The sequence below is a fragment of the Oncorhynchus masou genome, chromosome 20 (assembly GCF_036934945.1).
Source record: "Oncorhynchus masou masou isolate Uvic2021 chromosome 20, UVic_Omas_1.1, whole genome shotgun sequence".
Lineage (NCBI taxonomy): Eukaryota > Metazoa > Chordata > Actinopteri > Salmoniformes > Salmonidae > Oncorhynchus > Oncorhynchus masou.
This window is the reverse complement of record NC_088231.1, coordinates 27,836,271-27,853,247: the sequence shown is the minus strand read 5'-3', so window position 1 is coordinate 27,853,247 and position 16,977 is coordinate 27,836,271. Positions and strand designations below refer to the sequence as shown.

Here is a 16,977-nt window from a genome sequence, read left to right as displayed (position 1 = left end):
ACACTCTCTACACATCTCTCCTGAGGTAACTACACTCTCTACACCTCTCTCCTCCTGAGGTAACTACACTCTACACATCTCTCCTGAGGTAACTACACTCTATACACATCTCTCCTCCTGAGGTAACTACACTCTCTACACCTCTCTCCTGAGGTAACTACACTCTCTACACCTCTCTCCTGAGGTAACTACACTCTCTACACATCTCTCCTCCTGAGGTAACTACACTCTATACACATCTCTCCTCCTGAGGTAACTACACTCTCTACACCTCTCTCCTGAGGTAACTACACTCTCTACACCTCTCTCCTCCTGAGGTAACTACACTCTCTACACATCTCTCCTGAGGTAACTACACTCTCTACACCTCTCTCCTGAGGTAACTACACTCTCTACACCTCTCTCCTGAGGTAACTACACTCTCTACACATCTCTCCTGAGGTAACTACACTCTAGGTACACCTCTCCTCCTGAGGTAACTACACTCTATACACCTCTCTCCTGAGGTAACTACACTCTATACACCTCTCTCCTGAGGTAACTACACTCTATACACCTCTCTCCTGAGGTAACTACACTCTATACACCTCTCTCCTCCTGAGGTAACTACACTCTCTACACCTCTCTCCTCCTGGGGTAACTACACTCTATACACCTCTCTCCTGAGGTAACTACACTCTATACACCTCTCTCCTCCTGAGGTAACTACACTCTATACACCTCTCTCCTGAGGTAACTACACTCTATACACATCTCTCCTGAGGTAACTACACTCTATACACATCTCTCCTGAGGTAACTACACTCTATACACCTCTCTCCTGAGGTAACTACACTCTATACACATCTCTCCTCCTGAGGTAACTACACTCTATACACATCTCTCTCCTGAGGTAACTACACTCTATACACATCTCTCCTGAGGTAACTACACTCTCTACACATCTCTCCTCCTGAGGTAACTACACTCTATACACCTCTCTCCTCCTGAGGTAACTACACTCTATACACATCTCTCCTGAGGTAACTACACTCTCTACACATCTCTCCTCCTGAGGTAACTACACTCTATACACATCTCTCCTGAGGTAACTACACTCTATACACCTCTCTCCTCCTGAGGTAACTACTCTCTCTACACCTCTCTCCTGAGGTAACTACACTCTCTACACATCTCTCCTGAGGTAACTACACTCTATACACATCTCTCCTGAGGTAACTACACTCTCTACACATCTCTCCTCCTGAGGTAACTACACTCTATACACCTCTCTCCTGAGGTAACTACACTCTCTACACATCTCTCCTCCTGAGGTAACTACACTCTCTACACCTCTCTCCTGAGGTAACTACACTCTCTACACCTCTCTCCTGAGGTAACTACACTCTACACCTCTCTCCTCCTGAGGTAACTACACTCTCTACACCTCTCTCCTGAGGTAACTACACTCTCTACACCTCTCTCCTGAGGTAACTACACTCTCTACACCTCTCTCCTGAGGTAACTACACTCTCTACACATCTCTCCTCCTGAGGTAACTACACTCTCTACACCTCTCTCCTGACACTCTCTCTCCTCCTGAGGTAACTACACTCTATACACCTCTCTCCTGAGGTAACTACACTCTACACCTCTCTCCTGAGGTAACTACACTCTCTACACCTCTCTCCTCCTGAGGTAACTACACTCTATACACCTCTCTCCTCCTGAGGTAACTACACTCTATACACCTCTCTCCTGAGGTAACTACACTCTCTACACCTCTCTCCTGAGGTAACTACACTCTACACCTCTCTCCTGAGGTAACTACACTCTCTACACCTCTCTCCTGAGGTAACGACACTCAATACACCTCTCACCTCCTGAGGTAACTACACTACACTCTATACACCTCTCTCCTCCTGAGGTAACTACACTCTATACACCTCTCTCCTCCTGAGGTAACTACACTCTCTACACCTCTCTCCTCCTGAGGTAACTACACTCTATACACCTCTCTCCTGAGGTAACTACACTCTCTACACCTCTCTCCTCCTGAGGTAACTACACTCTATACACCTCTCTCCTGAGGTAACTACACTCTCTACACCTCTCTCCTGAGGTAACTACACTCTATACACCTCTCTCCTGAGGTAACTACACTCTCTACACCTCTCTCCTGAGGTAACTACACTCTATACACCTCTCTCCTCCTGAGGTAACTACACTCTCTACACATCTCTCCTGAGGTAACTACACTCTATACACATCTCTCCTCCTGAGGTAACTACACTCTATACACCTCTCTCCTGAGGTAACTACACTCTATACACCTCTCTCCTGAGGTAACTACACTCTCTACACATCTCTCCTGAGGTAACTACACACATCTCTCCTCTCTCTCTCTGAGGTAACTACACTCTCTACACCTCTCTCCTCCTGAGGTAACTACACTCTATACACCTCTCTCCTGAGGTAACTACACTCTCTACACATCTCTCCTCCTGAGGTAACTACACTCTCTACACCTCTCTCCTGAGGTAACTACACTCTCTACACCTCTCTCCTGAGGTAACTACACTCTATTCACCTCTCTCCTGAGGTAACTACACTCTCTACACATCTCTCCTCCTGAGGTAACTACACTCTCTACACCTCTCTCCTGAGGTAACTACACTCTCTACACATCTCTCCTCCTGAGGTAACTACACTCTCTACACATCTCTCCTCCTGAGGTAACTACACTCTCTACACCTCTCTCCTGAGGTAACTACACTCTATACACCTCTCTCCTGAGGTAACTACACTCTCTACACCTCTCTCCTCCTGAGGTAACTACACTCTATACACCTCTCTCCTGAGGTAACTACACTCTCTACACATCTCTCCTGAGGTAACTACACTCTATACACCTCTCTCCTGAGGTAACTACACTCTATACACATCTCTCCTGAGGTAACTACACTCTATACACCTCTCTCCTGAGGTAACTACACTCTATACACATCTCTCCTCCTGAGGTAACTACACTCTCTACACCTCTCTCCTCCTGAGGTAACTACACTCTATACACCTCTCTCCTGAGGTAACTACACTCTCTACACCTCTCTCCTCCTGAGGTAACTACACTCTCTACACCTCTCTCCTGAGGTAACTACACTCTCTACACATCTCTCCTCCTGAGGTAACTACACTCTCTACACCTCTCTCCTGAGGTAACTACACTCTCTACACCTCTCTCCTGAGGTAACTACACTCTATACACCTCTCTCCTGAGGTAACTACACTCTATACACCTCTCTCCTGAGGTAACTACACTCTATACACCTCTCTCCTGAGGTAACTACACTCTCTACACCTCTCTCCTCCTGAGGTAACTACACTCTATACACATCTCTCCTCCTGAGGTAACTACACTCTCTACACATCTCTCCTGAGGTAACTACACTCTCTACACCTCTCTCCTGAGGTAACTACACTCTCTACACCTCTCTCCTGAGGTAACTACACTCTATACACCTCTCTCCTCCTGAGGTAACTACACTCTCTACACCTCTCTCCTGAGGTAACTACACTCTCTACACATCTCTCCTGAGGTAACTACACTCTCTACACCTCTCTCCTGAGGTAACTACACTCTATACACCTCTCTCCTGAGGTAACTACACTCTCTACACATCTCTCCTGAGGTAACTACACTCTATACACATCTCTCCTCCTGAGGTAACTACACTCTCCTCCTGAGGTACACCTCTCTCCTCCTGAGGTAACTACACTCTCTACACCTCTCTCCTCCTGAGGTAACTACACTCTCTACACCTCTCTCCTGAGGTAACTACACTCTCTACACATCTCTCCTCCTGAGGTAACTACACTCTCTACACCTCTCTCCTCCTGAGGTAACTACACTCTCTACACCTCTCTCCTCCTGAGGTAACTACACTCTCTACACCTCTCTCCTGAGGTAACTACACTCTCTACACATCTCTCCTCCTGAGGTAACTACACTCTCTACACATCTCTCCTGAGGTAACTACACTCTATACACCTCTCTCCTCCTGAGGTAACTACACTCTCTACACCTCTCTCCTGAGGTAACTACACTCTATACACCTCTCTCCTCCTGAGGTAACTACACTCTATACACCTCTCTCCTGAGGTAACTACACTCTCTACACCTCTCTCCTGAGGTAACTACACTCTATACACCTCTCTCCTCCTGAGGTAACTACACTCTATACACCTCTCTCCTGAGGTAACTACACTCTCTACACCTCTCTCCTGAGGTAACTACACTCTATACACATCTCTCCTCCTGAGGTAACTACACTCTCTACACCTCTCTCCTGAGGTAACTACACTCTCTACACCTCTCTCCTCCTGAGGTAACTACACTCTCTACACCTCTCTCCTCCTGAGGTAACTACACTCTATACACATCTCTCCTCCTGAGGTAACTACACTCTCTACACCTCTCTCCTGAGGTAACTACACTCTCTACACATCTCTCCTGAGGTAACTACACTCTATACACATCTCTCCTCCTGAGGTAACTACACTCTCTACACCTCTCTCCTGAGGTAACTACACTCTATACACATCTCTCCTGGGGTAACTACACTCTATATACATCTCTCTCCTGAGGTAACTACACTCTATACACATCTCTCCTGAGGTAACTACACTCTCTACACCTCTCTCCTCCTGAGGTAACTACACTCTACACCTCTCTCCTGAGGTAACTACACTCTCTACACCTCTCTCCTGAGGTAACTACACTCTATACACCTCTCCTCCTGAGGTAACTACACTCTACACCTCTCTCCTGAGGTAACTACACTCTCTACACCTCTCTCCTGAGGTAACTACACTCTACACCTCTCTCCTGAGGTAACTACACTCTATACACCTCTCTCCTCCTGAGGTAACTACACTCTCTACACCTCTCTCCTCCTGAGGTAACTACACTCTACACCTCTCTCCTGAGGTAACTACACTCTCTACACCTCTCTCCTGAGGTAACTACACTCTCTACACATCTCTCCTGAGGTAACTACACTCTATACACATCTCTCCTCCTGAGGTAACTACACTCTATACACCTCTCTCCTGAGGTAACTACACTCTCTACACCTCTCTCCTGGGGTAACTACACTCTATATACATCTCTCTCCTGAGGTAACTACACTCTATACACATCTCTCCTGAGGTAACTACACTCTCTACACCTCTCTCCTCCTGAGGTAACTACACTCTACACCTCTCTCCTGAGGTAACTACACTCTATACACATCTCCTCCTCTTTCTTTCTCTCCCTCGCTCTCTGCCTCCTCTCTACATTACATTTTAGTCATTCAGCAGATGTTTCTATGTGACTTACAGTAGTGAGGTCATACATTTGACAAAATACTTTCCCCCCCACACTGGTCCCCAGTGGGACTCAAACCTACAACCCTGGCATTTCAAGCACTATGGTCTACCAACTGAGTTACACTCTCCGTTTCTCTGTCCTCCCTCTCTCCCTTTGTCTCCTCCCCAGGTGTAGTATAATGTGTGATCTCTCCTCCCCAGGTGTAGTATAATGTGTGATCTCTCCTCCCCAGGTGTAGTATAATGTGTGATCTCTCCTCCCCAGGTGTAGTATAATGTGTGGTCTCTCCTCCCCAGGTGTAGTATAATGTGTGATCTCTCCTCCCCAGGTGTAGTATAATGTGTGATCTCTCCTCCCCAGGTGTAGTATAATGTGTGGTCTCTCCTCCCCAGGTGTAGTATAATGTGTGGTCTCTCCTCCCCAGGTGTAGTATAATGTGTGATCTCTCCTCCCCAGGTGTAGTATAATGTGTGGTCTCTCCTCCCCAGGTGTAGTATAATGTGTGATCTCTCCTCCCCAGGTGTAGTATAATGTGTGGTCTCTCCTCCCCAGGTGTAGTATAATGTGTGGTCTCTCCTCCCCAGGTGTAGTATAATGTGTGGTCTCTCCTCCCCAGGTGTAGTATAATGTGTGGTCTCTCCTCCCCAGGTGTAGTATAATGTGTGGTCTCTCCTCCCCAGGTGTAGTATAATGTGTGGTCTCTCCTCCCCAGGTGTAGTATAATGTGTGGTCTCTCCTCCCCAGGTGTAGTATAATGTGTGATCTCTCCTCCCCAGGTGTAGTATAATGTGTGATCTCCCCTCCCCAGGTGTAGTATAATGTGTGGTCTCTCCTCCCCAGGTGTAGTATAATGTGTGATCTCTCCTCCCCATCTCTCCTCTCCAGGTGTAGTATAATGTGTGATCTCTCCTCCCCATCTCTCCTCCCCAGGTGTAGTATAATGTGTGGTCTCTCCTCCCCAGGTGTAGTGTAATGTGTGATCTCTCCTCCCCAGGTGTAGTATAATGTGTGGTCTCTCCTCCCCAGGTGTAGTATAATGTGTGGTCTCTCCTCCCCAGGTGTGTGATCTCTCCTCCCCAGGTGTGTGATCTCTCCTCCCCAGGTGTGTGATCTCTCCTCCCCATCTCTCCTCCCCAGGTGTAGTATAATGTGTGATCTCTCCTCCCCAGGTGTAGTATAATGTGTGATCTCTCCTCCCCATCTCTCCTCCCCAGGTGTAGTATAATGTGTGATCTCTCCTCCCCAGGTGTAGTATAATGTGTGGTCTCTCCTCCCCAGGTGTAGTATAATGTGTGGTCTCTCCTCCCAGGTGTAGTATAATGTGTGGTCTCTCCTCCCCAGGTGTAGTATAATGTGTGATCTCTCCTCCCCAGGTGTAGTATAATGTGTGATCTCCCTCCCCAGGTGTAGTATAATGTGTGATCTCTCCTCCCCAGGTGCAGTATAATGTGTGATCTCTCCTCCCCATCTCTCCTCCCCAGGTGTAGTATAATGTGTGGTCTCTCCTCCCCAGGTGTAGTATAATGTGTGGTCTCTCCTCCCCAGGTGTAGTATAATGTGTGGTCTCTCCTCCCCAGGTGTAGTATAATGTGTGGTCTCTCCTCCCCAGGTGTAGTATAATGTGTGATCTCTCCTCCCCAGGTGTAATATAATGTGTGATCTCTCCTCCCCAGGTGTAGTATAATGTGTGGTCTCTCCTCCCCAGGTGTAGTATAATGTGTGATCTCTCCTCCCCAGGTGCAGGCCATTAAGCTGTTGGTGCGTTGGCTCCTCGGTATGAAGAACAACCAGTCTAAATCGGCCAACTCCACCCTCCGACTGCTGTCCGCCATGCTGGTCTCAGAGGGAGACCTCACAGAACAGAAGAAGATCAGGTATGTGGAGGTCAGAGGTCAGCCATGCTGGTCTTAGAGGGAGACCTCACAGAACAGAAGAAGATCAGGTATGTGGAGGTCAGAGGTCAGCCATGCTGGTCTTAGAGGGAGACCTCACAGAACAGAAAAAGATCATGTATGTAGAGGTCAGAGGTCAGCCATGCTGGTCTCAGAGGGAGACCTCACAGAACAGAAGAAGATCAGGTATGTGGAGGTCAGAGGTCAGCCATGCTGGTCTCAGAGGGAGACCTCACAGAACAGAAAAAGATCAGGTATGTAGAGGTCAGAGGTCAGCCATGCTGGTCTTAGAGGGAGACCTCACAGAACAGAAGAAGATCAGGTATGTAGAGGTCAGAGGTCAGCCATGCTGGTCTCAGAGGGAGACCTCACAGAACAGAAGAAGATCAGGTATGTAGAGGTCAGAGGTCAGCCATGCTGGTCTCAGAGGGAGACCTCACAGAACAGAAAAAGATCAGGTATGTAGAGGTCAGAGGTCAGCCATGCTGGTCTCAGAGGGAGACCTCACAGAACAGAAGAAGATCAGGTATGTAGGGGTCAGAGGTCAGCCATGCTGGTCTCAGAGGGAGACCTCTGGGTCAGGTGTTGAAGGTTAGGGATTAGAGGTCGTTGGTTAAGCGGTCAGGCTAACTGCGTTTTGGGGGGGGGGTGGTAAGTTACAAAATAGTAATTCATGCTCATTTCTCACATCTCTTCCTCCTCTTCCTCCCGCAGTAAGTCAGACATGTCTCGTCTGCGTCTGGCAGCAGGAGGAGCCATCATGAAGCTGGCCCAGGAACCGGTTTACCATGACATCATCACACCGGAACAGTTCCAGCTCTGTGGGCTGGTTATCAACGTAAGGCTGTCTGTCGGGGTGGGACTGTAGGAAACATTTCTGTCGGGGTGGGGACTTTAAGGGAACGTTTCTGTCGGGGTGGGACTTTAGGAAACGTTTCTGTCGGGGTGGGACTTTAGGAAACGTTTCTGTCAGACTGTCTGTCGGGGTGGGACTTTAAGGAAACGTTTCTGTCAGACTGTCTGTCGGGGTGGGACTTTAAGGAAACGTTTCTGTCAGGGTGGGACTTTAGGAAACGTTTCTGTCAGGGTGGGACTTTAGGAAACGTTTCTGTCAGGGTGGGACTTTAAGGAAACGTTTCTGTCAGGGTGGGACTTTAGGAAACGTTTCTGTCAGACTGTCTGTCGGGGTGGGACTTTAGGAAACGTTTCTGTCGGGGTGGGACTTTAGGAAACGTTTCTATCAGGGAGGGACTTTAGGAAACGTTTCTGTCAGACTGTCTGTTGGGGTGGGACTTTAGGAAACATTTCTGTCAGGGTGGGACTTTAGGAAACGTTTCTGTCGGGGTGGGACTTTAGGAAACGTTTCTGTCGGGGTGGGACTTTAGGAAATGTTTCTGTCAGCGTGGGACTTTAGGAAACGTTTCTGTCGGCGTGGGACTTTAGGAAACGTTTCTGTCGGGTGGGACTTTAGGAAACATTTCTGTCAGGGTGGGACTTTAGGAAACGTTTCTGTCTGGGTGGGACTTAAGGAAATGTTTCTGTCGGGGTGGGGACTTTATGAAACGTTTCTGTCTGGGTGGGACTTTAGGAAACGTTTCTATCAGACTGTCTGTCGGGGTGGGACTTTAGGAAACGTTTCTGTCGGGGTGGGACTTTAGGAAACGTTTCTATCAGGGAGGGACTTTAGGAAACGTTTCTGTCAGACTGTCTGTCGGGGTGGGACTTTAGGAAACGTTTCTGTCAGGGTGGGACTTTAGGAAACGTTTCTGTCGGGGTGGGACTTTAGGAAACGTTTCTGTCGGGGTGGGACTTTAGGAAACGTTTCTGTCAGAGTGGGACTTTAGGAAACGTTTCTGTCGGCGTGGGACTTTAGGAAACGTTTCTGTCGGGTGGGACTTTAGGAAACATTTCTGTCAGGGTGGGACTTTAGGAAACGTTTCTGTCTGGGTGGGACTTTAGGAAATGTTTCTGTCGGGGTGGGGACTTTATGAAACGTTTCTGTCTGGGTGGGACTTTAGGAAACGTTTCTGTCGGGGTGGGACTTTAGGAAACGTTTCTGTCGGGGTGGGACTTTAGGAAACGTTTCTGTCGGGGTGGGACTTTAAGGAAACGTTTATGTCGGGGTGGGACTTTAGGAAACGTTTCTGTCAGGGTGGGACTTTAGGAAGCGTTTCTGTCAGGGTTGGACTTTAAGGAAACGTTTCTGTCAGGGTGGGACTTTAAGGAAACGTTTCTGTCGGGTGGGACTTTAGGAAACGTTTCTGTCGGGGTGGGACTTTAGGAAACGTTTCTGTCAGGGTGGGACTTTAGGAAACGTTTCTGTCAGGGTGGGACTTTAAGGAAACGTTTCTGTCGAGGAGGGACTTTAAGGAAACGTTTCTGTAAGACTGTGTGTCAGGGTGGGACTTTAAGGAAACGTTTCTGTCGGGTGGGACTTTAGGAAACGTTTCTGTCGGGGTGGGACATTAGGAAACGTTTCTGTCGGGTGGGACTTTAGGAAACGTTTCTGTCTGGGTGGGACTTTAGGAAACGTTTCTGTCAGAGTGGGACTTTAGGAAACGTTTCTGTCAGAGTGGGACTTTAGGAAACGTTTCTGTCAGGGTGGGACTTTAGGAAATGTTTCTGTCAGGGTGGGACTTTAAGGAAACATTTCTGTCAGAGTGGGACTTTAGGAAACGTTTCTGTCGGGGTGGGACTTTAGGAAACGTTTCTGTCAGTGTGGGACTTTAGGAAACGTTTCTGTCGGGGTGGGACTTTAAGGAAACGTTTCTGTCAGGGTGGGACTTTAGGAAACGTTTCTGTCAGGGTGGGACTTTAGGAAACGTTTCTGTCAGGGTTGGACTTTAAGGAAACGTTTCTGTCAGGGTGGGACTTTAAGGAAACGTTTCTGTCGGGTGGGACTTTAGGAAACGTTTCTGTCGGGTGGGACTTTAGGAAACGTTTCTGTCGGGGTGGGACTTTAAGGAAACGTTTCTGTAAGACTGTCTGTCAGGTGGGACTTTAAGGAAACGTTTCTGTCGGGGTGGGACTTTAGGAAACGTTTCTGTCGGGGTGGGACATTAGGAAACGTTTCTGTCGGGTGGGACTTTAGGAAACGTTTCTGTCTGGGTGGGACTTTAGGAAACGTTTCTGTCAGAGTGGGACTTTAGGAAACGTTTCTGTCAGAGTGGGACTTTAGGAAACGTTTCTGTCAGGGTGGGACTTTAGGAAATGTTTCTGTCAGGGTGGGACTTTAAGGAAACATTTCTGTCAGAGTGGGACTTTAGGAAACGTTTCTGTCAGGGTGGGACTTTAAGGAAACGTTTCTGTCGGGGTGGGACTTTAGGAAACGTTTCTGTCAGGGTGGGACTTTAAGGAAACGTTTCTGTCGGGGTGGGACTTTAGGAAACGTTTCTGTCAGGGTGGGACTTTAGGAAACGTTTCTGTCAGGGTGGGACTTTAGGAAACGTTTCTGTCAGGGTGGGACTTTAAGGAAACATTTCTGTCAGAGTGGGACTTTAGGAAACGTTTCTGTCGGGGTGGGACTTTAGGAAACATTTCTGTCAGAGTGGGACTTTAAGGAAACATTTCTGTCAGAGTGGGACTTTAGGAAACGTTTCTGTCGGGGTGGGACTTTAAGGAAACGTTTCTGTCGGGTGGGACTTTAAGGAAACGTTTCTGTCGGGGTGGGACTTTAAGGAAACGTTTCTGTCAGGGTGGGACTTTAGGAAACGTTTCTGTCAGGGTGGGACTTTAGGAACGTTTCTGTCAGAGTGGGACTTTAGGAAACGTTTCTGTCAGGGTGGGACTTTAGGAAACGTTTCTGTCAGAGTGGGACTTTAGGAAACGTTTCTGTCAGGGTGGGACTTTAAGGAAACGTTTCTGTCGGGGTGGGACTTTAAGGAAACGTTTCTGTAAGACTGTGTGTCGGGGGGGACTTTAGGAAACGTTTCTGTCGGGGTGGGACTTTAGGAAACGTTTCTGTCGGGGTGAGACTTTAGGAAACGTTTCTGTCAGAGTGGGACTTTAGGAAACGTTTCTGTCAGGATGGGACTTTAGGAAACGTTTCTGTCAGGGTGGGACTTTAGGAAATGTTTCTGTCAGGGTGGGACTTTAAGGAAACGTTTCTGTCAGGATGGGACTTTAGGAAACGTTTCTGTCAGGATGGGACTTTAGGAAACGTTTCTGTCGGGGTGGGACTTTAGGAAACGTTTCTGTCAGGGTGGGACTTTAGGAAACGTTTCTGTCAGGGTGGGACTTTAGGAAACGTTTCTGTCGGGGTGGGACTTTAGGAAACGTTTCTGTCAGGGTGGGACTTTAGGAAACGTTTCTGTCAGGGTGGGACTTTAGGAAACGTTTCTGTCAGACTGTCTGTCAGGGTGGGACTTTAGGAAACGTTTCTGTCAGGGTGGGACTTTAGGAAACGTTTCTGTCAGGTGGACTTTAAGGAAACGTTTCTGTCGGGGTGGGACTTTAGGAAAAGTTTCTGTCAGGGTGGGACTTTAGGAAACGTTTCTGTCAGGGTGGGACTTTAGGAAAAGTTTCTGTGTTTTCTGTCCTTGTCGTTGAAGTGTTCTGTCCTTGTTGTTGAAGTGTTCTGTCCTTGTTGTTGAAGTGTTCTGTCCTTGTTGTTGAAGTGTTCTGTCCTTGTTGTTGAAGTGTTCTGTCCTTGTTGTTGAAGTGTTCTGTCCTTGTTGTTGAAGTGTTCTGTCCTTGTTGTTGAAGTGTTCTGTCGTTGAAGTGTTCTGTCGTTGAAGTGTTCTGTCGTTGAAGTGTTCTGTCGTTGAAGTGTTCTGTCGTTGAAGTGTTCTGTCGTTGAAGTGTTCTGTCCAAGTCGTTGAAGTGTTCTGTCCAAGTCGTTGAAGTGTTCTGTCCAAGTCGTTGAAGTGTTCTGTCCAAGTCGTTGAAGTGTTTTGTCGTTGAAGTGTTCTGTGGTCTCCTGCAGGATGAGTGTTACCAGGTGCGTCAGATCTTTGCCCAGAAGTTACACCTGGCTCTGGTCAAGCTGCTCCTCCCGTTAGAGTACCTGGCCGTCTTCTCGCTGTGTGCCAAAGACCCGGTCAAGGAGAGGAGGGCCCACGCCAGACAGTGTCTGCTCAAGAACATCAGTATCAGGCGGGAATTCATCAACAACAACCCCCTGGCCCACGGTTAGTGAACCGGACCGTAACAACAACCCCCTGGCCCACGGTTAGTGAACCGGACCGTAACAACAACCCCCCGTACCACGGTTAGTGAACCGGACCGGAACATAACAACAACCCCCTGGCCCACGGTTAGTGAACCGGACCGTAACAACAACCCCTGGCCCACGGTTAGTGAACCGGACCGTAACAACAACCCCCTGGCCCACGGTTAGTGAGCCGGACCGTAACAACAACCCCCTGGCCCACGGTTAGTGAACCGGACCGTAACAACAACCCCCTGGCCCACGGTTAGTGAACCGGACCGTAACAACAACCCCTGGCCCACGGTTAGTGAACCGGACCGTAACAACAACCCCTGGCCCACGGTTAGTGAACCGGACCGTAACAACAACCCCTGGCCCACGGTTAGTGAACCGGACCGTAACAACAACCCCTGGCCCACGGTTAGTGAACCGGACCGTAACAACAACCCCCTGGCCCACGGTTAGTGAACCGGACCGTAACAACGACCCCCTGGCCCACGGTTAGTGAACCGGACCGTAACAACAACCCCCTGGCCCACGGTTAGTGAACCGGACCGTAACAACAACCCCCTGGCCCACGGTTAGTGAACCGGACCGTAACAACAACCCCCCGTACCACGGTTAGTGAACCGGACCGGAACATAACAACAACACCCTGGCCCACGGTTAGTGAACCGGACCGTAACAACAACCCCCCGTACCACGGTTAGTGAGCCGGACCGTAACAACAACCCCCCGTACCACGGTTAGTGAACCGGACCGGAACATAACAACAACCCCCTGGCCCACGGTTAGTGAACCGGACCGTAATATAACAACAACCCCCTGGCCCACGGTTAGTGAACCGGACCGTAACAACGACCCCCTGGCCCACGGTTAGTGAACCGGACCGTAACAACAACCCCCTGGCCCACGGTTAGTGAACCGGACCGTAACAACCACCCCCGGCCCACGGTTAGTGAACCGAACCGTAATAACAACCCCCTGGCCCACGGTTAGCGACTCAACCCCACGACTCAACCCCACTGTTAACACACCAGGACACGACTCAACCCCACGACTCAACCCCACTGTTAACACATCAGGACACGACTCAACCCCACTGTTAATACATCAGGACACGACTCAACCCCACTGTTAACACACCAGGACACGACTCAACCCCACGACTCAACCCCACTGTTAACACATCAGGACATGACTCAACCCCACTGTTAATACATCAGGACACGACTCAACCCCACTGTTAACACATCAGGACACGACTCAACCCCACGACTCAACCCCACTGTTAATACATCAGGACACGACTCAACCCCACTGTTAATACATCAGGACACGACTCAACCCCACTGTTAATACATCAGGACACGACTCAACCCCACGACTCAACCCCACGACTCAACCCCACTGTTAACACATAAGGACCCGACTCAACCCCACTGTTAACACATCAGGACACGACTCAACCCCACGACTCAACCCCACTGTTAATACATCAGGACACGACTCAACCCCACTGTTAATACATCAGGACACGACTCAACCCCACTTTTAATACATCAGAACACGACTCAACCCCACTGTTAACACATCAGGACACGACTCAACCCCACTGTTAATACATCAGGACACGACTCAACCCCACGACTCAACCCCACTGTTAACACATCAGGACACGACTCAACCCCACGACTCAACCCCACTGTTAATACATCAGGACACGACTCAACCCCACGACTCAACCCCACTGTTAATATATCAGGACACGACTCAACCCCACTGTTAATACATCAGGACATGACTCAACCTCACGACTCAACCCCACTGTTAATACATCAGGACATGACTCAACCTCACGACTCAACCCCACTGTTAATACATCAGGACACGACTCAACCCCACGACTCAACCCCACTGTTAATACATCAGGACACGACTCAACCCCACTGTTAATACATCAGGACACGACTCAACCCACGACTCAACCCCACTGTTAACACATCAGGACACGACTCAACCCCACGACTCAACCCCACTGTTAATACATCAGGACACGACTCAACCCCACGACTCAACCCCACTGTTAATACATCAGGACACGACTCAACCCCACTGTTAATACATCATGTCACGACTCAACCCCACGACTCAACCCCACTGTTAATACAGCCCACGACTCAACCCCACTGTTAATACATCAGGACACGACTCAACCCCACTGTTAACACATCAGGACACGACTCAACCCCATGACTCAACCCCACTGTTAATACACCAGGACACGACTCAACCCCACTGTTAATACATCAGGACACGACTCAACCCCACTCAACCCCACTGTTAACACACCAGGACACCTCAGGACTCAACCCCACGACTCAACCCCACTGTTAACACATCAGGACACGACTCAACCCCACGACTCAACCCCACTGTTAATAAATCTGGACACGACTCAACCCCGACTCAACCCCACTGTTAACACATCAGGACACGACTCAACCCCACTGTTAACACATTAGGACACGACTCAACCCCACTGTTAATACATCAGGACACGACTCAACCCCACTGTTAATACATCAGGACACGACTCAACCCCACGACTCAACCCCACTGTTAACACATCAGGACACGACTCAACCCCGCGACTCAACCCCACTGTTAACACATCAGGACACGACTCAACCCCACTGTTAACACATTAGGACACGACTCAACCCCACTGTTAACACATCAGGACACGACTCAACCCCACGACTCAACCCCACTGTTAATACATCTGGACACGACTCAACCCCACTGACTCAACCCCACGACTCAACCCCACTGTTAACACATCTGGACACGACTCAACCCACTGTTAACACATCAGGACCGACTCAACCCCACTGTTAACGCATCGACTCAACCCCACTGTTAACACATCAGGACACGACTCAACCCCACTGTTAATACATCAGGACCACGACTCAACCCACGACTCAACCCCACTGTTAATACATCAGGACCGACTCAACCCCACTCAATACACCAGGACACGACTCAACCCCACTGTTAATACATCAGGACACGACTCAACCCCACTGTTAATACATCAGGACACGACTCAACCCCACTGTTAATACATCAGGACACGACTCAACCCCACGACTCAACCCCACTGTTAATACATCAGGACACGACTCAACCCCACTGTTAACACATCAGGACACGACTCAACCCCACGACTCAACCCCACTGTTAATGCACCAGGACACGACTCAACCCCCACTGTTAATACATCAGGACACGACTCAACCCCACTGTTAACACATCAGGACACGACTCAACCCCACGACTCAACCCCACTGTTAATAAATTTGGACACGACTCAACCCCAGGACGACTCCAACCCCACTGTTAACACATCAGGACATGACTCAACCCCACTGTTAACACATTAGGACACTCAACCCCACGACTCAACCCCACTGTTAATACATCAGGACACGACTCAACCCCACTGTTAATACATCAGGACACGACTCAACCCCCCACGACTCAACCCCACTGTTAACACATCAGGACACGACTCAACCCCACGACTCAACCCCACTGTTAATACATCAGGACATGACTCAACCCCACTGTTAACACATTTGGACTTTTAATACGACTCAACCCCACTGTTAACACATCAGGACACGACTCAACCCCACGACTCAACCCCACTGTTAATACATCTGGACACGACTCAACCCCACGACTCAACCCCACGACTCTCAGCCCCACTGTAATACACATCTGGACACGACTCAACCCACTGCTAACACATCAGGACACGACTCAACCCCACGTTAATACTCAACCCCACTGTTAATACATCAGGACACGACTCAACCCCACTGACTCAACCCCACTGTTAACACATCAGGACACGACTCAACCCCACTGTTAATACATCAGGACACGACTCAACCCACGACTCAACCCCACTGTTAATACATCAGGACACGACTCAACCCCACTGTTAACACATCAAGACACGACTCAACCCCACTGTTAATACATCAGGACACGACTCAACCCCACGACTCAACCCCACTGTTAACACATCAGGACACGACTCAACCCCACGACTCAACCCCACTGTTAACACATCAGGACACGACTCAACCCACTGTTAACATTAGGACACGACTCAACCCCACTGTTAACACATCAGGACACGACTCAACCCCACGCGACTCAACCCCACTGTTAATACATCTGGACACGACTCAACCCCGCGACTCAACCCAACCCCACTGTTAACACATCTGGACACGACTCAACCCCCGTTAACCAGGACCATGACCCCCAACCCCGCGACTGTTAACACATCTGGACACGACTCAACCCACTGTTAACACATCAGGACACTCAGCACGACTCAACCCCACTGTTAACATCATCAGGACACGACTCAACCCCACTGTTAATACATCAGGACACGACTCAACCCCACTGTTAATACATCAGGACTCATCAACCCCACTGTTAATCACTCAACCCCAACCCCACTGTTAATACATCAGGACTCAACCCCACTGTTAATACAT

General features: G+C 49.1%; 1 protein-coding gene and 1 pseudogene across 1 annotated transcript in view; both read left to right on the top strand.

Annotated features, from left to right (window-relative positions):
• The window catches only part of pds5a (PDS5 cohesin associated factor A), a 90,371-nt gene extending 77,980 nt beyond the window's left edge, over positions 1–12,391 (top strand). Inside the window, 3 exon segments of the mRNA XM_064926812.1 lie at positions 7,088–7,224; positions 7,957–8,080; positions 12,167–12,391. Coding sequence (XP_064782884.1) covers positions 7,088–7,224; positions 7,957–8,080; positions 12,167–12,376 — 471 coding nt within the window. The 3' untranslated portion in view covers positions 12,377–12,391.
• A 4,337-nt stretch (positions 12,392–16,728) lies between these two features.
• Positions 16,729–16,977, top strand: part of LOC135506615 (sister chromatid cohesion protein PDS5 homolog A-like) — a 77,887-nt pseudogene continuing 77,638 nt past the window's right edge.